This window comes from Chionomys nivalis, chromosome 4 (assembly GCF_950005125.1).
Source record: "Chionomys nivalis chromosome 4, mChiNiv1.1, whole genome shotgun sequence".
Classification (NCBI taxonomy): Eukaryota; Metazoa; Chordata; class Mammalia; order Rodentia; family Cricetidae; genus Chionomys; species Chionomys nivalis.
In genome coordinates this window covers 57,164,897-57,180,242 of record NC_080089.1, presented here as the reverse complement: position 1 = coordinate 57,180,242, position 15,346 = coordinate 57,164,897, and the positions used below count along the sequence as shown (strand labels likewise).

Genomic DNA, 15,346 nt, shown 5'->3' with positions numbered 1-15,346 from the left:
AGTGTTTTTACTCGATTGTTTTCATATTTTTTAAATTTGGGGTGTGTTGTGTGTTCACATGCCACAGAACAAGTATGGAAGTCAAGGGTTCAACTTGCAGGACCCTGTTCTTTCCTTCCACCATATGGGACACAAAGATTGAACTCAGGTTATCCGTCTTGGCAGCCAGCACCTTTACCCACTGAACTCTCTTGAGAGCCCTTCTTCCCCTTATTTTTTGAGACTGTCTCACTGAATCTGCAGCTCACTGACTCAGCTAGAATGACTGGCCAGCAAGTCCCAGGGACCTGCCTGTCTCTGCCTCTCCGTGCTGGGATTCCAGGAGCTCACCACCTTGCCTAGCTTTTTCATATGTGTGCTGAGGACAGAACTCAGATCTTTAGCAAGGTCTTCAGAGAACTGGTCATTTTCTCAACCTCCATAATACCTTTTTAAGGAGAGAGATGGAATGCTGATGTCAGGATGGTTAGGGAAGGCAAGTCATGACCCTTCACCTTGTTTTTGAGACAGGGTCTCCTTATATACTCTCCGTCTGCCTGCTTTACCCTCCCAGCCCTAGTAAAACAGGCATGTGTCACTACGCCAACTCAGTCATCACTTTCTAGGCTTTTTTTCCTTTTCAATTCATTATCAATGTATTGATAATGAGGGGGCAACCATACCACAACACACACATAGAAGTCGGAGGACAGCTTTGTGGAACTGGCTTTATATAGGTTCCAGAGATCAAACTCAGGTGGCTAGCCTTAAGAGAAAGTCTCTTTAGTGCTGAGTCATTTCACCAGCCCATTGGTTTGATGTTTTGTTATGAAAGGGCTGGTCCAGGGCAGTGAAAACACCTATATTGTATAGTATATAGTATAACCCAAGATGTCATGAGTGCTGGGAATGGGCAGGAAGGTATTTGCTTAAATATGTTGGAGAAGGGGTACACAGGTCATGGCTGGACCCAGGAAATGGTCAGATTGACCTCCTGTAGACTGCACGCCACTCGGAGCTTGCTGTACATGATGAAGGAAGCTTGGAAGACAGGGGGTTCTTGGAAGTCCCTCCTGTCATCTGTCCACTAAAATTAGAACGAGACACTCGATTGGAGCCCTAGCTTTCATGTAAAGGCAGACATTTAAAGAAGGTTCAGACACAGGCAGGAGTGATGGTAGGCAGGGAAGGGTGGGATAAAGGGGGGGATCATGGGGACAGCTTCAAAATCAAACCAATCCTTGGCCTGATTTCCCCAGAGTCACCTCACACATGGCCCTGCATTTGCACAGAAAATTATGAGCCAATCGGCAGCTGTCCCAAGGGGCAGGAGGTACTGCCTGCTTTAATGAGTGAGTCTCTCCAGGCCTGACCACTGGCTGTCTCCACTGCCTACTACACATAAAAGGGCCAGGCACGCCTCACGACAGAGTTCTCCAGTGCTTTTCCCACGTGTGGGATTCAAGGCTAGAGCCCAGCAACAAGACACTTGCTAAAGGTTACCCAGTATGGTGGCATCTGGATGAGGTCTAAAGCTACATGTAGCCGGTGCAGAGAGGCCCAGGGGCCAACAGGGAAAACCAGAGAGACAGGCTGGGAAGTAAGAGGGGTCCCATCAGGAATTCTGAGCCTAGAGAGTACACAGTCCCCTACCTGTCCCTTCTGAGCGTCATCGTCTTTACAGTTGACGGAGTGGGGACTGAACCAGGTAATTTCCAAGTCTGGTCTTCTTTGACATCTTGGAGTGCTGTGAGTTTCCCACAACCCCCTGGGGAGTGGTTGCTAGACCCAGCAGACCTAGGTTGGAGTCTAGCTCTGTAGCTTGCTAGTGTGTGACCTTCAACAAACCATATGGTTCCTCCAGACCTATTGATTCCTACCTGACTAGGCAGTTAGACTAAAAGAGCTAACCCAGGCCAGGAGTCCCTTCTGTCTCCTTCAGAGTTTCACAGTCTTTATGATATAACTCCTCCTGAGGCCAGCCTTATCATTGCATCTGATGCCTGTGATAAGCCCCACAGAAACCCCAACTCAGATGGACCTCTCTACCGCCGTACATCACAGTCTCTGCATCAGATGTCACCCCGTGGTAGCCCTTAAGGACATGATCTCTGACACCTAGCAATGATCATTTGGGCGACTAACTGCTCCTGGCAGCAAGTGGCCCAGGTTTCTGGCCCAGATATGATCAAAGGCTAGTAAAGAGCTAGGTTTGTATGAGAAACTAGTAACTAACTTCTCCTACTAAGTTCCCAACCAACCTTCCTTCTGGTCTCATTGGTCAGAGTCGGGTCATAAGCACTTCCTTGAGCCATTTCCTAAGGAGGATGTGGTTCTACTTGCTGATAGACTAAGTCAGCAGCTGTGAAGAAAGGAGCCACCCGGATAAGAGGGCTCTAGCTTCTGATTGTGAGGCAAGGAGAACAGAACATACCAGGTCACCCCCAATCTGTTCCACAGAATGTACCAGGTCACCCCCAGACTGTACCACAGATTGTACCAGGTCACCCCCAGTCTGTTCCCCAGAACGTACCAGGTCACCCCCAATCTGTTCTGCTCCCCCCCCCAGCCTGGTGAGAATGGCAAAACCTGGGCTCTGGCCAATCAAGCGATAGATCAGACATATCCGGTTGGACGCAGACTTGTGAGCTGGACCCATCTGCTTGCTCCTGTAGCTCTCACAACCTGCAGCATGGGGGCAGAGCTCCCAGGAGGGACACAAATGGAGGAGAAGAACCGTCTGTGCCTGTCATCTCACCCTGCGCCAGTCTCCCAGTCTTCCCAAGCTCTTAGAGTCTTTCCCATCACCCTGGGTTCACTCTAGTTCAGGCTGCTGTTCTTGCCTGGACCATTGTCTCAGCCTTCCCATTCCAGAAGCAGGTAAGGGATGCCCTGCCCTGAACCACAAGCTTTCTTGGGCCCCTTCAGCCTTCTCTAACCCAGAACCAAGCTCCGGTTACCTATGTACTGTTTGTCCAGATACAAGAGCTCATCACTCCAATTCTCACCCAGCCTCGGGGAAGACTCATCCACTATTCTCTGTCTCAGACCTCTCTCACCTTCAACCTTGAGCTCAACTCTCAGCTCTTCCCTGCCCCATATTCTTTTTTTTGGGGGGGGGGGTTTCGAGACAGGGTTTCTCTGTGGTTTTGGAGCCTGTCCTGGAACTAGCTCTGTAGACCAGGCTGGTCTCGAACTCACAGAGATCCGCCTGCCTCTGCCTCCCAAGTGCTGGGATTAAAGGCGTGCGCCGCCGCCGCCCGGCCCTGCCCCATATTCTTAAGCAGTGTGGCTTTCTCCTTACATATCCTAACTGCTACCACAAGAACTTGATCAGGCCGCTGCACGGTGGCAGGAATGGGTGGGTATTTATTCACATCGTAGATATACTCTCGGAAGATAAGCTCTAGGAGGGGGCAGAGTCTGCCTCTAGCTCTCCCATAGTCAATCCAACACCCTACAAGTGTCCGTCATGGTGTCCCGGGCAATATTTGCTAAGTTAAGTCAAACTGAACTTCCGCCTTCTAGAAAAACATCCATTGTCTCCTTCAGCCTTGCAAACAGCTTTCAAAGTGTGAAGCAAGAGGCATTTATTTGACCAAAACAAAACATAAAACAAACAAACAAAAAACCAACTAAGTCCCAGAGAGGGAAAGGGACCTGCTGTGATCCAAACAATAAGTTTAAAGTGGGCCCAGAGCCAAGGGTCCTATCTTGCTGGGAGCCCCAGGCAGCACCAGCTGCCAGCAGCTCTTCCTTGCAGCATACCTCCGCTGTTCCTGAGCAGAGCAGACAGCAGTGGATGAGGGTGAGAGCCAGGGTGAGTCCAGGGGAAATAGGAGGAGAAGGAAGGGCCAAGGGCCCCTGGAATGAGGGCTCTGTCCCCGGGGAAGGCAGGTCTGCCTCAGTGGCAGAGGGTTAATGGCTTTTCTGAAGATGACAGCTGAGGGTTAATGATATTCCTTAATTCCAAAGCCCTCCATAGCCTTTCCCATTAGCATCTTCAGGCCATGACTACCCTATCCCCACCCCACCCCCTCACCCCTGCACAGCATTCAGATCAGCCACTAGCACTTGCCTCTTCACGGGGCTGATAACAGATTTTTATGTATATTTGTGTATGAGAGAGGGAGAGAGAGAAAGAGAAAGAAAAAATATGTATTATCTGCCCTCCGATATTCCAGGTATGAAGGGCTTTCTCCTAGGAGACTTACCCTGGGACCCTTTCAGGGAAAGGGCTGTCCCTCACTGGGCAGGCAGCCACTTACCACCTCTTGCCGTGTAGACTCCATTTAGATCTGTTAATAAATCCCACAGCAGACAGCTAGCATCCATTAAATAACCCTCTCCCAGGATAGGGGCAACAAATGAGGCAGCAGGAAACCAAGTCACAGTCCCTCCTCCCTGGGGGCCTTGGAGCCTGGCAGCTGACCCAGGCAATGAGGACACCCCCCTCTGATACCCAGGATGTGGGAGAGTCATAGCGTGGGGATCAATCCTAAGAGACCAATACCGAGCTTCACAGAACTCAGGTCTGGCTTCTGGGGCCTCCACTACCGACCCTCCCTGAGCTTCCACCATGACACCTTAGCGATGTGTCCATGACTCCAGCCACCATCCTAGTGCTCATCTGTCCCTGTGCTGACCACAAACCGTCTCCTTGGGGACAGGGAAAGATTCAGACAAGCCTTGGGCAAGACTCCTGAGGACCAGAGCAAGCCTACTAGTGTTAGAGACGTGAGAGCCCCGCCCAGTCAGGAGGAGTAGGCCTGCACCACTCCTATTTTTCTATTTTTCTACCATTTATGTGGGTTCTGGGATTTTCCATGAGTCCTCCACCCCTTCCAGGACCCTTCGCGTGTCCTAAGCTGTATGCCTCCTCCACACTTTGTGGCTTGTGTCACCCTCCCACTGAAAGCCCCTCCCCCTTTTCACCATGCCACATCCCCCTTCAGGGCCTCTTCTGGCCCTGCTTCCTCTGAGGTTTTGGGACCACCCAGGGTCTCCCTCATTGGGTATTAGTCAGCGCTGCTACATTTCCTCTTCCAAGCCATGCCCATGTGTGCACTCCACGTTCCGGGGTCTGAGGACCTGTGTGGCCTTCTGGGCAGGTCTGGGGTAACTTGTGTGGAATAGACAGGGGCTGTGAGTGTTGGTACAGCACTGGGAAACACTACACACATCTAGCAAGCACGTTAGAGCTTGAAAATATTTTCAGTGAGCAGTACTTTAGGTATTTGTACTGGGAAAAGAGTCTGGGATGCAGAGGTGTGCGGCAAGGAACACCGAGCATAGTGTCGTCAGAGGAAAAAAATATCAGAAAATGGGAGAGCGAAATGGCTCAGAGCACTAAGGTATTTGCTTCCATACCTGACAATTTGAGTTTGATTACCCAAAATCTACCACATGGTGGAAGAAGAAAGTTGGTTCAAACAAGTATGTTCTTTGACCTCTGCATATGTGTTGTGGTACACACACACACACACATGCACATATGCACACACACACACACACACACACACATTAAAAACTTTAAAAGAAGGAAAAATCAGGGCAATTGGACATGATAATGCATCTTCTGGGGAAGATGGACTCTGTTTTGATTTTTAAGAGGGTCATATGTAACCCAGGCTGGCCTTAAATTTGCTACATAGCTAAGGTGTCCTCCAACTCTTTATATAGCCCAAGTTGTCCTTGAACTCCCAATCCTCCTGCCTCTACTTCTCAAGTGCTGGGATTATAGGTCTGTGCCACCAAACGTAGGATATCTTGAAGTTACTAAAGTCATGAGTAACAAGAGTTTCTTGAGACTCTGGATGTGCTTCTGTTTTGAGTGTGAACGGAAAAGGGCAGAGTGGTAATTAGACCAAAAAAAAAAAAATGGGAACACGGTGGTATTGAGTGACCATCTTTTTTTTTTTTTTTCTGATAACAGGGTTTCTCTGTGTTGCCCTGTAGACCAGGCTGGCCTCGAACTCAAGAGATCTGCCTGCCTCTGCCTCCCAAGTGCTGGGATTAAAGACATGCGCCACCACTGCCCAGTTTGAGTGGTTGTCTTAATGTAAGAATATAGAAGTTCCCCCTTTTATTTACCATTTTTTTTTGCCTTTTTATAACTGGAACAAACGGATACATGTGCAACCAAACCTAGAAGAAAGGATGACCCCACGGCTGCTCTCTCATTCTTCCAGCTGTCCAGGCCCGGGGGACCCCCAGAGCAGCCCATATGGAACCAGTCCTTCCTCTTCCAAGGCCGAGATGGAGCCACCAATTTCTCAGAGGACACAGCACTGGTGCTAGAGTATTACCCTTCTGCTTCAAGTAAGTGCCCAGTGTCCCATCAGGGCAGAATTCATCAGGAGAATCTTATTAAGGAACATTTGGACAGCCTGCCTCTGCCTCTTTCTTGTAAGGACTGCCTAAGGACCTGCAGGAGCCAGGAACCCCCAGTACAGGCAAAGACTAGAAGAAAGTCTAGTTTAAATCCACGTCCGTGGACAGCTACAGAGCACAGGCCAGGAAATGTGGGCCTATCCCTGCCTGGACACCGTAGCATCCATCAGTGAGAAGAGGGTATACTGGAGAATAGCAGAGGAACACACACACACACACACACACACACACACACACACTAGAGGATGGAGATAGGATGAGTCAGAAGAATACCTATCTGTTTAGAGTCACTCTGAACTGATAAATCTCTGAATATGGCCAAGTGTGTGTGTATAAGGGAAAATGGGAGGCAGGGAACCAGGGGCAGTGGGAACCTAGAGAGTTGCGTGTCCAATGCCAAGGATGGAGCCTGTCTAAAAACCCATCTAGGAATCTGGGCAGCAGGAAAAGGAAGTTGTTGACAGGAGCTTCAGTTGGTCCTTCCTCCCACAGTGAAAAGCAGTGAACCATGGACCCTCAAACAGCCCCTGGGTGTCTCTGTGCTACCACTAACGCCTCGTCTGTACCACAAGATGTTGACAGGAAAAGGCTTGAAAGGGCTGTGTGTGGAACGGCTCCCCATCACTGTAAGTCCCTACCATTGGTTGGTCCTCCACATGATACCACCCACTCCAGCTCCATGGCCACACCTACAGAAGGGAATAATGGTGTCTTTTGAGAGGAAGGGAATCAAGACAGGCTTTCTCTGTGTAGCCCTGGCTATCCTGGAACTTGCTCTGTAGGCCAGGCCGGCCTCGAACTCAGATCTGCCCACCTCTGCCTCCTGAGTGCTCGGATTGAAGGCATCCAGTTGAATGTGACTTCTTTTTTAAAAAAAAAAAAAAAAAAATATATATATATATTTATTTATTTACTATGTATACAATAGTCTGTCTGTGTGTATGACTGCAGGCCAGAAGAGGGCACCAGACCTCATTACAGATGGTTGTGAGCCACCGTGTGGTTGCCGGGAATTGAACTCAGAACCTTTGGAAGAGCAGGCAATGCTCTTAACCGCTGAGCCATCTCCTTAACAGCCTCACACTTATCAGAGTGCCCACCTGCAGGTGTGAGGAACATGGAAGACTGGTCTTACCTGTGGAGCTTGAGAGACAAACCAGGATGAGCCCCTGAAAAGCAAACCTGGGGCCTCAGGGGGTAAGAGCAAGAGCTCAGGCTTTCCCAGAGCTGGGCCCAAGGCTTTCCTTACCCCATCTTCCTGTAGGACATGGGACAGATGACAACCTCTCTAGGCCTCATTTCTCATCTCTATTCACACATCCACACAATACACAGAGGGCTACACTCAGGCTCTGTGGGGGTAGACTGATGGAGCTCAGATTCCGGCTTCACCACTTGCCAGCTTTACAGGTGACAGTATTCCTTTCTGTGAGGAAAATACTATCTGTGCCTCAGTTTCCTTGCCTATAACACACACACATGCACATACACACACGTACACACATACACACATACATACACATACATGTACACACTCATGCGCACACACACATATGCACACGCATAGCATATGCACACACACACACACACACAGAACCGCGCTTGTTCACAGGGTTGTTACGGGATTTAGCCAGGAAATACATAAAGCACTTAGAATAGATTCCAATAATGTCTAACCTGGCAGAGCTTATAAATTCTGGCTACTCCAGAAGCTGGGCAGGAGGATGGAAACTTTGAGGTTTGTATGGGCTACAGAATGATTTTGAGACCAGTGTGGGGGACCTTATCTCAAAATAAAAGGTGAAAAAAAAATTTAAAGGCTTGGAATGTAGCTTTAGTGAAAGAACACTTGCCTAGTATGCAAGCTTGCAAGAGGAAAAGTTCAATCCCCATTGGAAAAAATAATTTTATCATTACTGTATATATATAAACAGGGTCTCAGGTATCCCAAACTGGGTCAAACCTTGCTATGTAGCCAATGGTAACTTTGAGCTCTTAATCCCCTTGCCTCCACTCACCAAGCGCTGGGACTACAGGCAAGAGCCGCTGTACCCAGCACCATTGTCTATTTCTGTGCCTAAATACATTTCCCTAAATACTTCTGACATAACAGCAAGCAGGAACTTCTGCTCTGCCAGAAGATGAGTGTGGAGGTGCCAGTCAGGTGTCGAATGGAGTGAGAAGGGCCGTGTGGAGGCGGTGCTGGAACAGAGGCAGAAGGCCAGCTCAGGCATCCCTTCCTCCCACACTCTTCCCGGGGGAGCCAGAACAAGAGGTGGGGCAGAGGCCTTGCCTGTGCTGGCCATGTTGACTCACTACCCCTTCTCCTCCCCAGGACACCCACCTGAAAACCATCAACGGAGAGGCCCCCACGGTGAATCTCTCCTTCCAGCTTCTTTCCTCTGAGGTAAGGGAGAAAGGTCAGACGTGGCCCCCAGAACCATAAAGTGAGTGATGATGTCCTTCACGGGGCTGACCCTCAGGGCTTGGGGTCAGGAAGAAGAAAGAACCTGTAGGTTTAGCTAGGGAGTTCTAAGGGGGTTTGAGGCCCCAGGAAACCAGGCAGAGTGCTCCAATTAGGAAAAGCCACGAACAAAGGGCTGCACACTCTGCCCCAACCTAACCTAACCCGCACCAGCTTAACTGGGAGTCAAAGTTCCGTGGGGATGACAGGGGTTCTTTTAGGGGTGCAGGCAGGATCTAGTTCCTTGCAGTGTAAGACTGGTGGCCCTGATTCTTTGCTGGCTGCTAGCCAGGGTGCTCTCAGCTTCTGGAGACCGCCCACATGCCTTCTTACCAGGGTCCCTGTACTGCGATGCCAGCAGGCACAGCCAGTCCCCAGCACACTTTGAAATTCTGACTTTCTCTTCTGTCAGCAGCCAGAGAAGACTCTGTGCTTTTTTTTTTTTTTTTTTTTTTTTTTAAAAAGGGATCATCATATTGTCTTAGGGGCCACTGTGTCAGACAGCCCAACAGAATCATGAAAGTGATGGCTATTTGGCCATCTAAATATTAAGGTGTGGGGGCTTGGTGACCCATTTTGGGGTACTGCCAGCCACAGCAGAGTTGATCCATGTAGAAGGTTACTAGGGCAAGCCCTGCCTGGGGGAGGCCACGCCTCCTCTAGCCACTTAGTGGCTGACTCCGGCTCTGACACAGGCCATGGCTCTAGCGTACCCACTAGTGAAAGTCACCCGCTGTAACCTCCCCACTTTCCCCTCTGGTACCAGGGTGTGGGCAACCTGACCACGAACCCAGGAAATGTTCACGAGCTGATCAAGGGCTAATCTACTCTTGCTAGCTTCTCAGAACAGAAAAAAATCCGACAGCTGTGGGGTAGTTCAGAGTCTTCTGTCCTTACCCATGAAGAATGTGGGAATTTCATGGTATGTGGCATGAGGAGGCTGGGAAAATGACAGCACAAAAGCCCCAGTGTGGTCATCATCATCCCCTCCAGATCCCCCTAATCCCTGCTCATGGCACCCACACCTGTACTCACCACTAAACCAAAGGCAAGAGTGAAAAACCCACAGAGAGGTCGCCCAAAGCAAAAGACTCAGGACTGCTGAGATGGCTCAAGTCTGACAGCTTGAACTGGATTCCTAGAACCCATGTAAATGTGGAAGGAGAGAGCTGAGTACACAAAGTTGCACTCTGACATTTATGTGTATGTACACACACACACTCATGCTCAAGCGTAATCACTAATAATAACATGTGTGTCATGTATAATAACTAAAAATTTCAATTAAAAATGTTTCAATCCTAAGAAAGGAGAAGCAGGGAAAGGAAAAATACATCTTAGAGAATCCCAGGCCTTCTCAGGGTCTAGGATCTGTCAATAGCCACTACCAGTCTCTCCCCATCTCCCTCTGCCTCCTGTCTTGCCCCAAGACACATGCACTCTGCAGCCAGAGAAGAAAAAAGAGGTAGGTAGCCCTGGCTGGGAGGATGATGGGGACAGGCAGGCAACAGGCAGGTGGGTAGGACTTGTCCCCTGTTGCCCAGAGGCTGGGCACAAAGGTCTCCAGTGATGAATTATTCACTGGAACTGTGCTAAGTGTAGAATTAATCCCTTTCCTTCCAGCTGGCGGCCTCACTAAATTATCCCTCCAAGTCATGCGGGAAAACGCTGCCGAATTCATTTAGCTGCTGAGTGTTTTGATCTGGGCCTTGTGATTTTAGCTTTCCCTTTCCTTAGCCCCCTTCCCATAGAGGTGGGGGAGAAACCTTTTAGTAATGGATTTCTAAGAAGAAAGGGAAAGAAAAGAGACCAAGATTAGGTGTGTACCAGAAAAAAAAAATAGTACTGGCAGAAATACAGACCCAGCAGTCAAGAATTTGTTCACAGAAGTTCTACACATGTCTACATGTTCATGCAGCCACGCATGAGTGTTTACACGGGGACAGTCACATATGCATAGATTTGCATGTGCACACACCTCTTCATTGGTGCCTGCATTTAACACATATGTACACACAGAGGTAAAATGACGGACATTTCACTCCTGTGTCGACACACAGTCTCTCTGTGGCTCAGCTGTTCCATGGAGATGCCAACTGAGAGCTGGCCAGTAAGTGACTCATTTTGACTCTACAATGCTGAAGACCAAGTTAGGGGAGTGGCTGTGGCGATGCTGGTGTGAGTGGACTCGTCATCAAGTCCTTGCTGCAATGACAGCCATCTCTGTGCTGTACAGACACAAAGAGTATATGACATCTGTTATGCTATACAGATCTAAGGAGAACTTCCTACATGCCAGGCACTGGGCAGGTCAAAAATTTCACCATGTGACCTTGTGGATTGAAGTGGGGTCATGTCCTGGGGTTATAAAACCCGTGTTCCTCAAGGTACATTAATTCTCAACTAATTTTGGACATGACCCTCACCCAGTATAGACACTAATTCTTTTGTCCTCTTCCCACTAAGGGTCAAATGAAGAGTGTTGAGAATTGGTGAACGGGTCAGGTGGTACTTCAGGGAGATCTAAAGGGGTCCTCTCCCTGGATCCCCATCACCTTCACGATAAAGCATAGTTATCACACACCTGCTAACAGTACGCATCAACCCTTGTGTACTTGGGTTAAGAGAGAGTACATTAAACAAGACCAAGAAATCTTTCCCTTTATAGGCATCAGAGGATGGAGACTAGAATGAATACATAGGTTCATGAGTAGATACAGGTTAGCAATATACAGCCTAATGTTCCTTGAGATGATAAAATCCAGAGTCCCTGGAAAGGCTGTTTGGCATCCCAATCTGAATAAAGTTGGAGCTTAGCTACTGTGAGAGACCAGGATCCTTCCATCTTGATGTTCCACCTTGGAGCAGACTTCAGCTTTGTGGTCCATGCTATGCTCCACCATGTGCAGTCTATGGGCCAGTGATGGCAGACTCAGAACAAGGACCACCCAGTAATTCCTCCCAGCACAGCCTAAAAGCTCCAGGAGTCTGTGTTCATTCCAGCTGCGCAGAGCAGCTCGAGGTGGTAAGTGTCTTGGGACACCTGACCAGCACAACTGACAAGTCTATCCTTGGGTAACTCCTTGCATATGGCCAGGATGGGCGTAGAGAGGAAGGGCTCCAAGCCTGGGGGCTGAAGGTTCAGCACAGGTTGTTCTAGCTCCTTGGTTACTTGCCAAGCTCAGTCTGCCATACCCATGGTTTCTGTGCCAGCCACTCTGAGATCAGGGACAGGAGTGTGGTAGGATGTCCAAAAGGAGGCAGCAGAGGTCTCTCTCAACAAATCTGGACAGGAACATCTTCGGCCACAACCACCACTGTAGGTGGTTATCCTGTCCTCTCTTTTTGCTTTACCATGACAGCAAACCCACTCCCCTTAGCAACAGCCCCACATGACACAGCAGCTGACTAAGAGACTCAGACTGAGAGCCCCTGCCTCTCCTGGGCCTCCCCTTGCACCATGCTCCCAGCTTGGCCCTCCGTGACTGCAGCACACCCCAGCAAGCTTTCCGCATGGATGGCACCATCAGTGAGCAGGCATGCTGGCAGATTGATCAGCGACCACAGCCTGCCAGCTCAGTTGGAATATTATGCAAGCATTAGCTCTGGGTTGGAATATTATGCTTCAGAGGGTGTGGGGTTGTGGTTACCCTGATGTATTGCTTCTCTGTGGGTGTTTGCTGCCTCTGGGGATCTATCTGAAGCTGGAGTTGCATGTGTAGGAGACCGCCTGAACAAAACATGCAGGTGTGTGAAGTACAATGCATGCGTCTGGTCCTCTCTTCCGTGAAGTCAGTAAAGTGGACTTTACCTACAGTAAAGGGTGTAGGCACAAAGAATTCATGAGCCCAGGGCCACTCCACAGACAGGCAGGAATCAGCCTTTGGCCTCCTGCTTTCCTGCTTTGATCTCAACCTTTTCTCTTTGAAGAGGTGGATGTGTTGTTCCTCACCCCCACAAGAGGATTTGCCTCTCCAAGCAAGGCAGCTTGCCTTCTTTTAATAATTCCACCACATCCTGGGAACCCTCCAGCTTGCAGGCAGCCTCTTTGAAGTGCAGCCCAAGATGAGTAGATACCCCTCACTGACCCTGGCGTGCACAGGGTAGTTGCTGAGTGGCCCATTCTTGCCTCTGCCAGGAAATGCTCCTCCTTTTAAGTGAGACAGGACGGGGCCACATGAGCACTTTGGTCTTAGGGACAGTTCCCTCTCTCAGGGTTAGGATTCAAGATTCAGTGGCTGACCAGGGTTGAGGGACACCAGGCAGGCAGAGATCAGGCTTCTTGTGTGTGACCACCCCTCCTTAGCCTGCAACATTTAAGGACACGGGGAAGACTTGGAGCCCCTTGAATGTGGGGAATCTCTTACAAGGAGGTGCATTTGAGGCCCTGCTCTTAGAGACAGGTGGCAGACACAGTCCCTTTGACCCGTCACTCCCTTTCTCCCTGGAAGTATGGTAGAGCAACACTTGAGGCCATGAAAAGGGACCACCCTGGAGCCTTCATTACAAAGCCCTCTCTGGCTACCAGTCAAAGGCAAAGTCAGCCAGGTGCCTAGAGAGACAGGGTAGAGGACAAATACAATCAGACAGGTTTTGGATGAATTCTTCAAAATCACCATGTGATTGCTTTGAGTTGGTCCTTAGAGAAATCTTGACCCAAAACTGCCACCATTTCCCCAACAAACTCATTTACCTGGACAGCCAATATCCAGAGTGACATGACTCTCTCTGTTAGCCTGTCCTTGGGAAGATCCTATTCCCACCCTCAAAGAGTCCAGCTCTGAAAACAACATCATAGCAGGAGGATGGGCCCAGAAAAGAGACACTTCCCCTTCCAACATTTCACAATATCCCTGGCTGCCTTCCCTGAGGTCCCCTATGCTCTCTGTCCTCACTCCTTCAGGCCAGATGGCAGGATACAGAAAGCTCTGTCCCATCCCTCTCTCTCTCACAGTACCCTTCCCTCACTGGCTCAGGTCCAATCTAGAGGGGCTTCCTATCCAAGGTGAAGAGACAATGGACAGGTGTGGGTGGTTAAAAAAAAAAAGGTCTCAGATTCCCAAGGGCCAAGGTACAAGGCATGGGGCAGGGATTGTCACCTTCTTCCAAGCTTCCCACCTTCTTCTCCTCTCTCTGGAGTTGCCTTCATGGGTGCTGCATGCTCTGAGGACAATATGGTCTCCCATGTCACTCTTCTGATACAGCCTACCTCAGAGAGGAGGGAGTCTAGTATTTCTTCCAACACACGCACACCACACACACAGAGAGAAAGAGAAAGAGAGAGAGAGAGAGAGAGAGAGAGAGAGAGAGAGAGGAGACACACACACACACACACACACACACACGGAACTATAGACGCTTCTGGCTTGCTTCTCATGACAGGAGCTCCCTCACTTCCTGACAGGAGCCTTCTCTAGCCTCTGTAGCTCCTCGTAAGCCGCTTCCTTCCCCTGTGTTCCCTCCCACTGGCCTGTCTTTTCCATCCCCAGCCCATCTCCAGGGAGCTCTTGTTCATGTCAGGCCTCCCAGCACTTGCAAATTTGGTTGTTGCTTTTCTGTTTTTGAAACAGTGTCTCGGTGTGTATCCCAGGCTGGCCTCAAATTTATCCTACTGCTTCAGCTTTCTGAGGACTGAGGTTACAAGTATGCTTCTACCACAACCTTCCCAGCCTGAGCCAACCCTCCCTCTTTATGGACCGGTCACACATTTCACTTCTGATTCCCATATCCACTCTAGATATTCTTCTCTTAAAATGTCCTCCAAGACAGTGGAACGCCATAGGCAGGATTAGGTGGCACAAGACCATCACTCCTTTTCTAAATGCATGTTCCCCTTTCGTGCAGCCAGAGTCTGCTCATTTGAATCTTTCCAAGGTAGGAAGGGTCACTGAAGTACGGAGTCCAGTCTATGGCACCTGAGTAGGACAGCCCACCCTTGCCTGGTACTCCAACTCTTTCAAAGTCAGACAAGCTACAATATGCTTATAGTATCTCACCTTCGTCTCAGCCTATTTTCTAGGCTTAAGATCACTCTAGATGCTGATTTTATAACATACTGAGAGTCCCCCCCAGCCCGTCTGCTCCCTCAGGGTCCAGCTCACCCATAATTATAGTCAGGATGGTCAACCTGTGACACACAGGGCGCATCTTCAGACCGGCTCTCCTGCGAGCTTTCGTCTCCTCATCCGTACAGGGAATTGTAACCCTACATACAGGTGCTGAGGTCTCCTCATCCGTAGAGGGAACTGTAACCCTACATACAGGTGCTGAGGAGAGAACTGGGGCCCGTGCTGAGGCCCAGAACAGGGTCTTGCAAGCCCTCAGGAGGGGGCTCTCAGCACTGTGTACCACAGCTGCTGACAAGCATACTGAGTTCAGAGATGGGGGCAGGGCATCAGGCTAGGGAAAGATCAGAACCCCACGAATCCATCACTCAGCACCTGCCCCTGATGACAGCTGCCCCACCAGCTTTCTGTCCATACAGATGTCAGAAAGCCTTGTCAAGTGCTG

General features: G+C 49.6%; 2 protein-coding genes across 3 annotated transcripts in view; one reads left to right on the top strand and one right to left on the bottom strand.

The window, feature by feature from the left end:
- Stra6 (signaling receptor and transporter of retinol STRA6) overlaps nt 1-8,817 on the bottom strand; it is an 89,221-nt gene extending 80,404 nt beyond the window's left edge. For both annotated transcript variants that reach the window (XM_057768686.1, XM_057768689.1), the window contains exon 1: nt 8,717-8,817. In XM_057768686.1, the coding sequence (XP_057624669.1) occupies nt 8,717-8,727 (11 nt within the window). In that variant the 5' untranslated portion in view covers nt 8,728-8,817. The remainder of the gene's footprint in view (nt 1-8,716) is intronic.
- Ccdc33 (coiled-coil domain containing 33) overlaps nt 1-15,346 on the top strand; it is a 96,672-nt gene that overhangs the window by 45,659 nt on the left and 35,667 nt on the right. Inside the window, 2 exon segments of the mRNA XM_057768685.1 lie at nt 6,171-6,300; nt 6,865-6,998. Coding sequence (XP_057624668.1) covers nt 6,171-6,300; nt 6,865-6,998 — 264 coding nt within the window.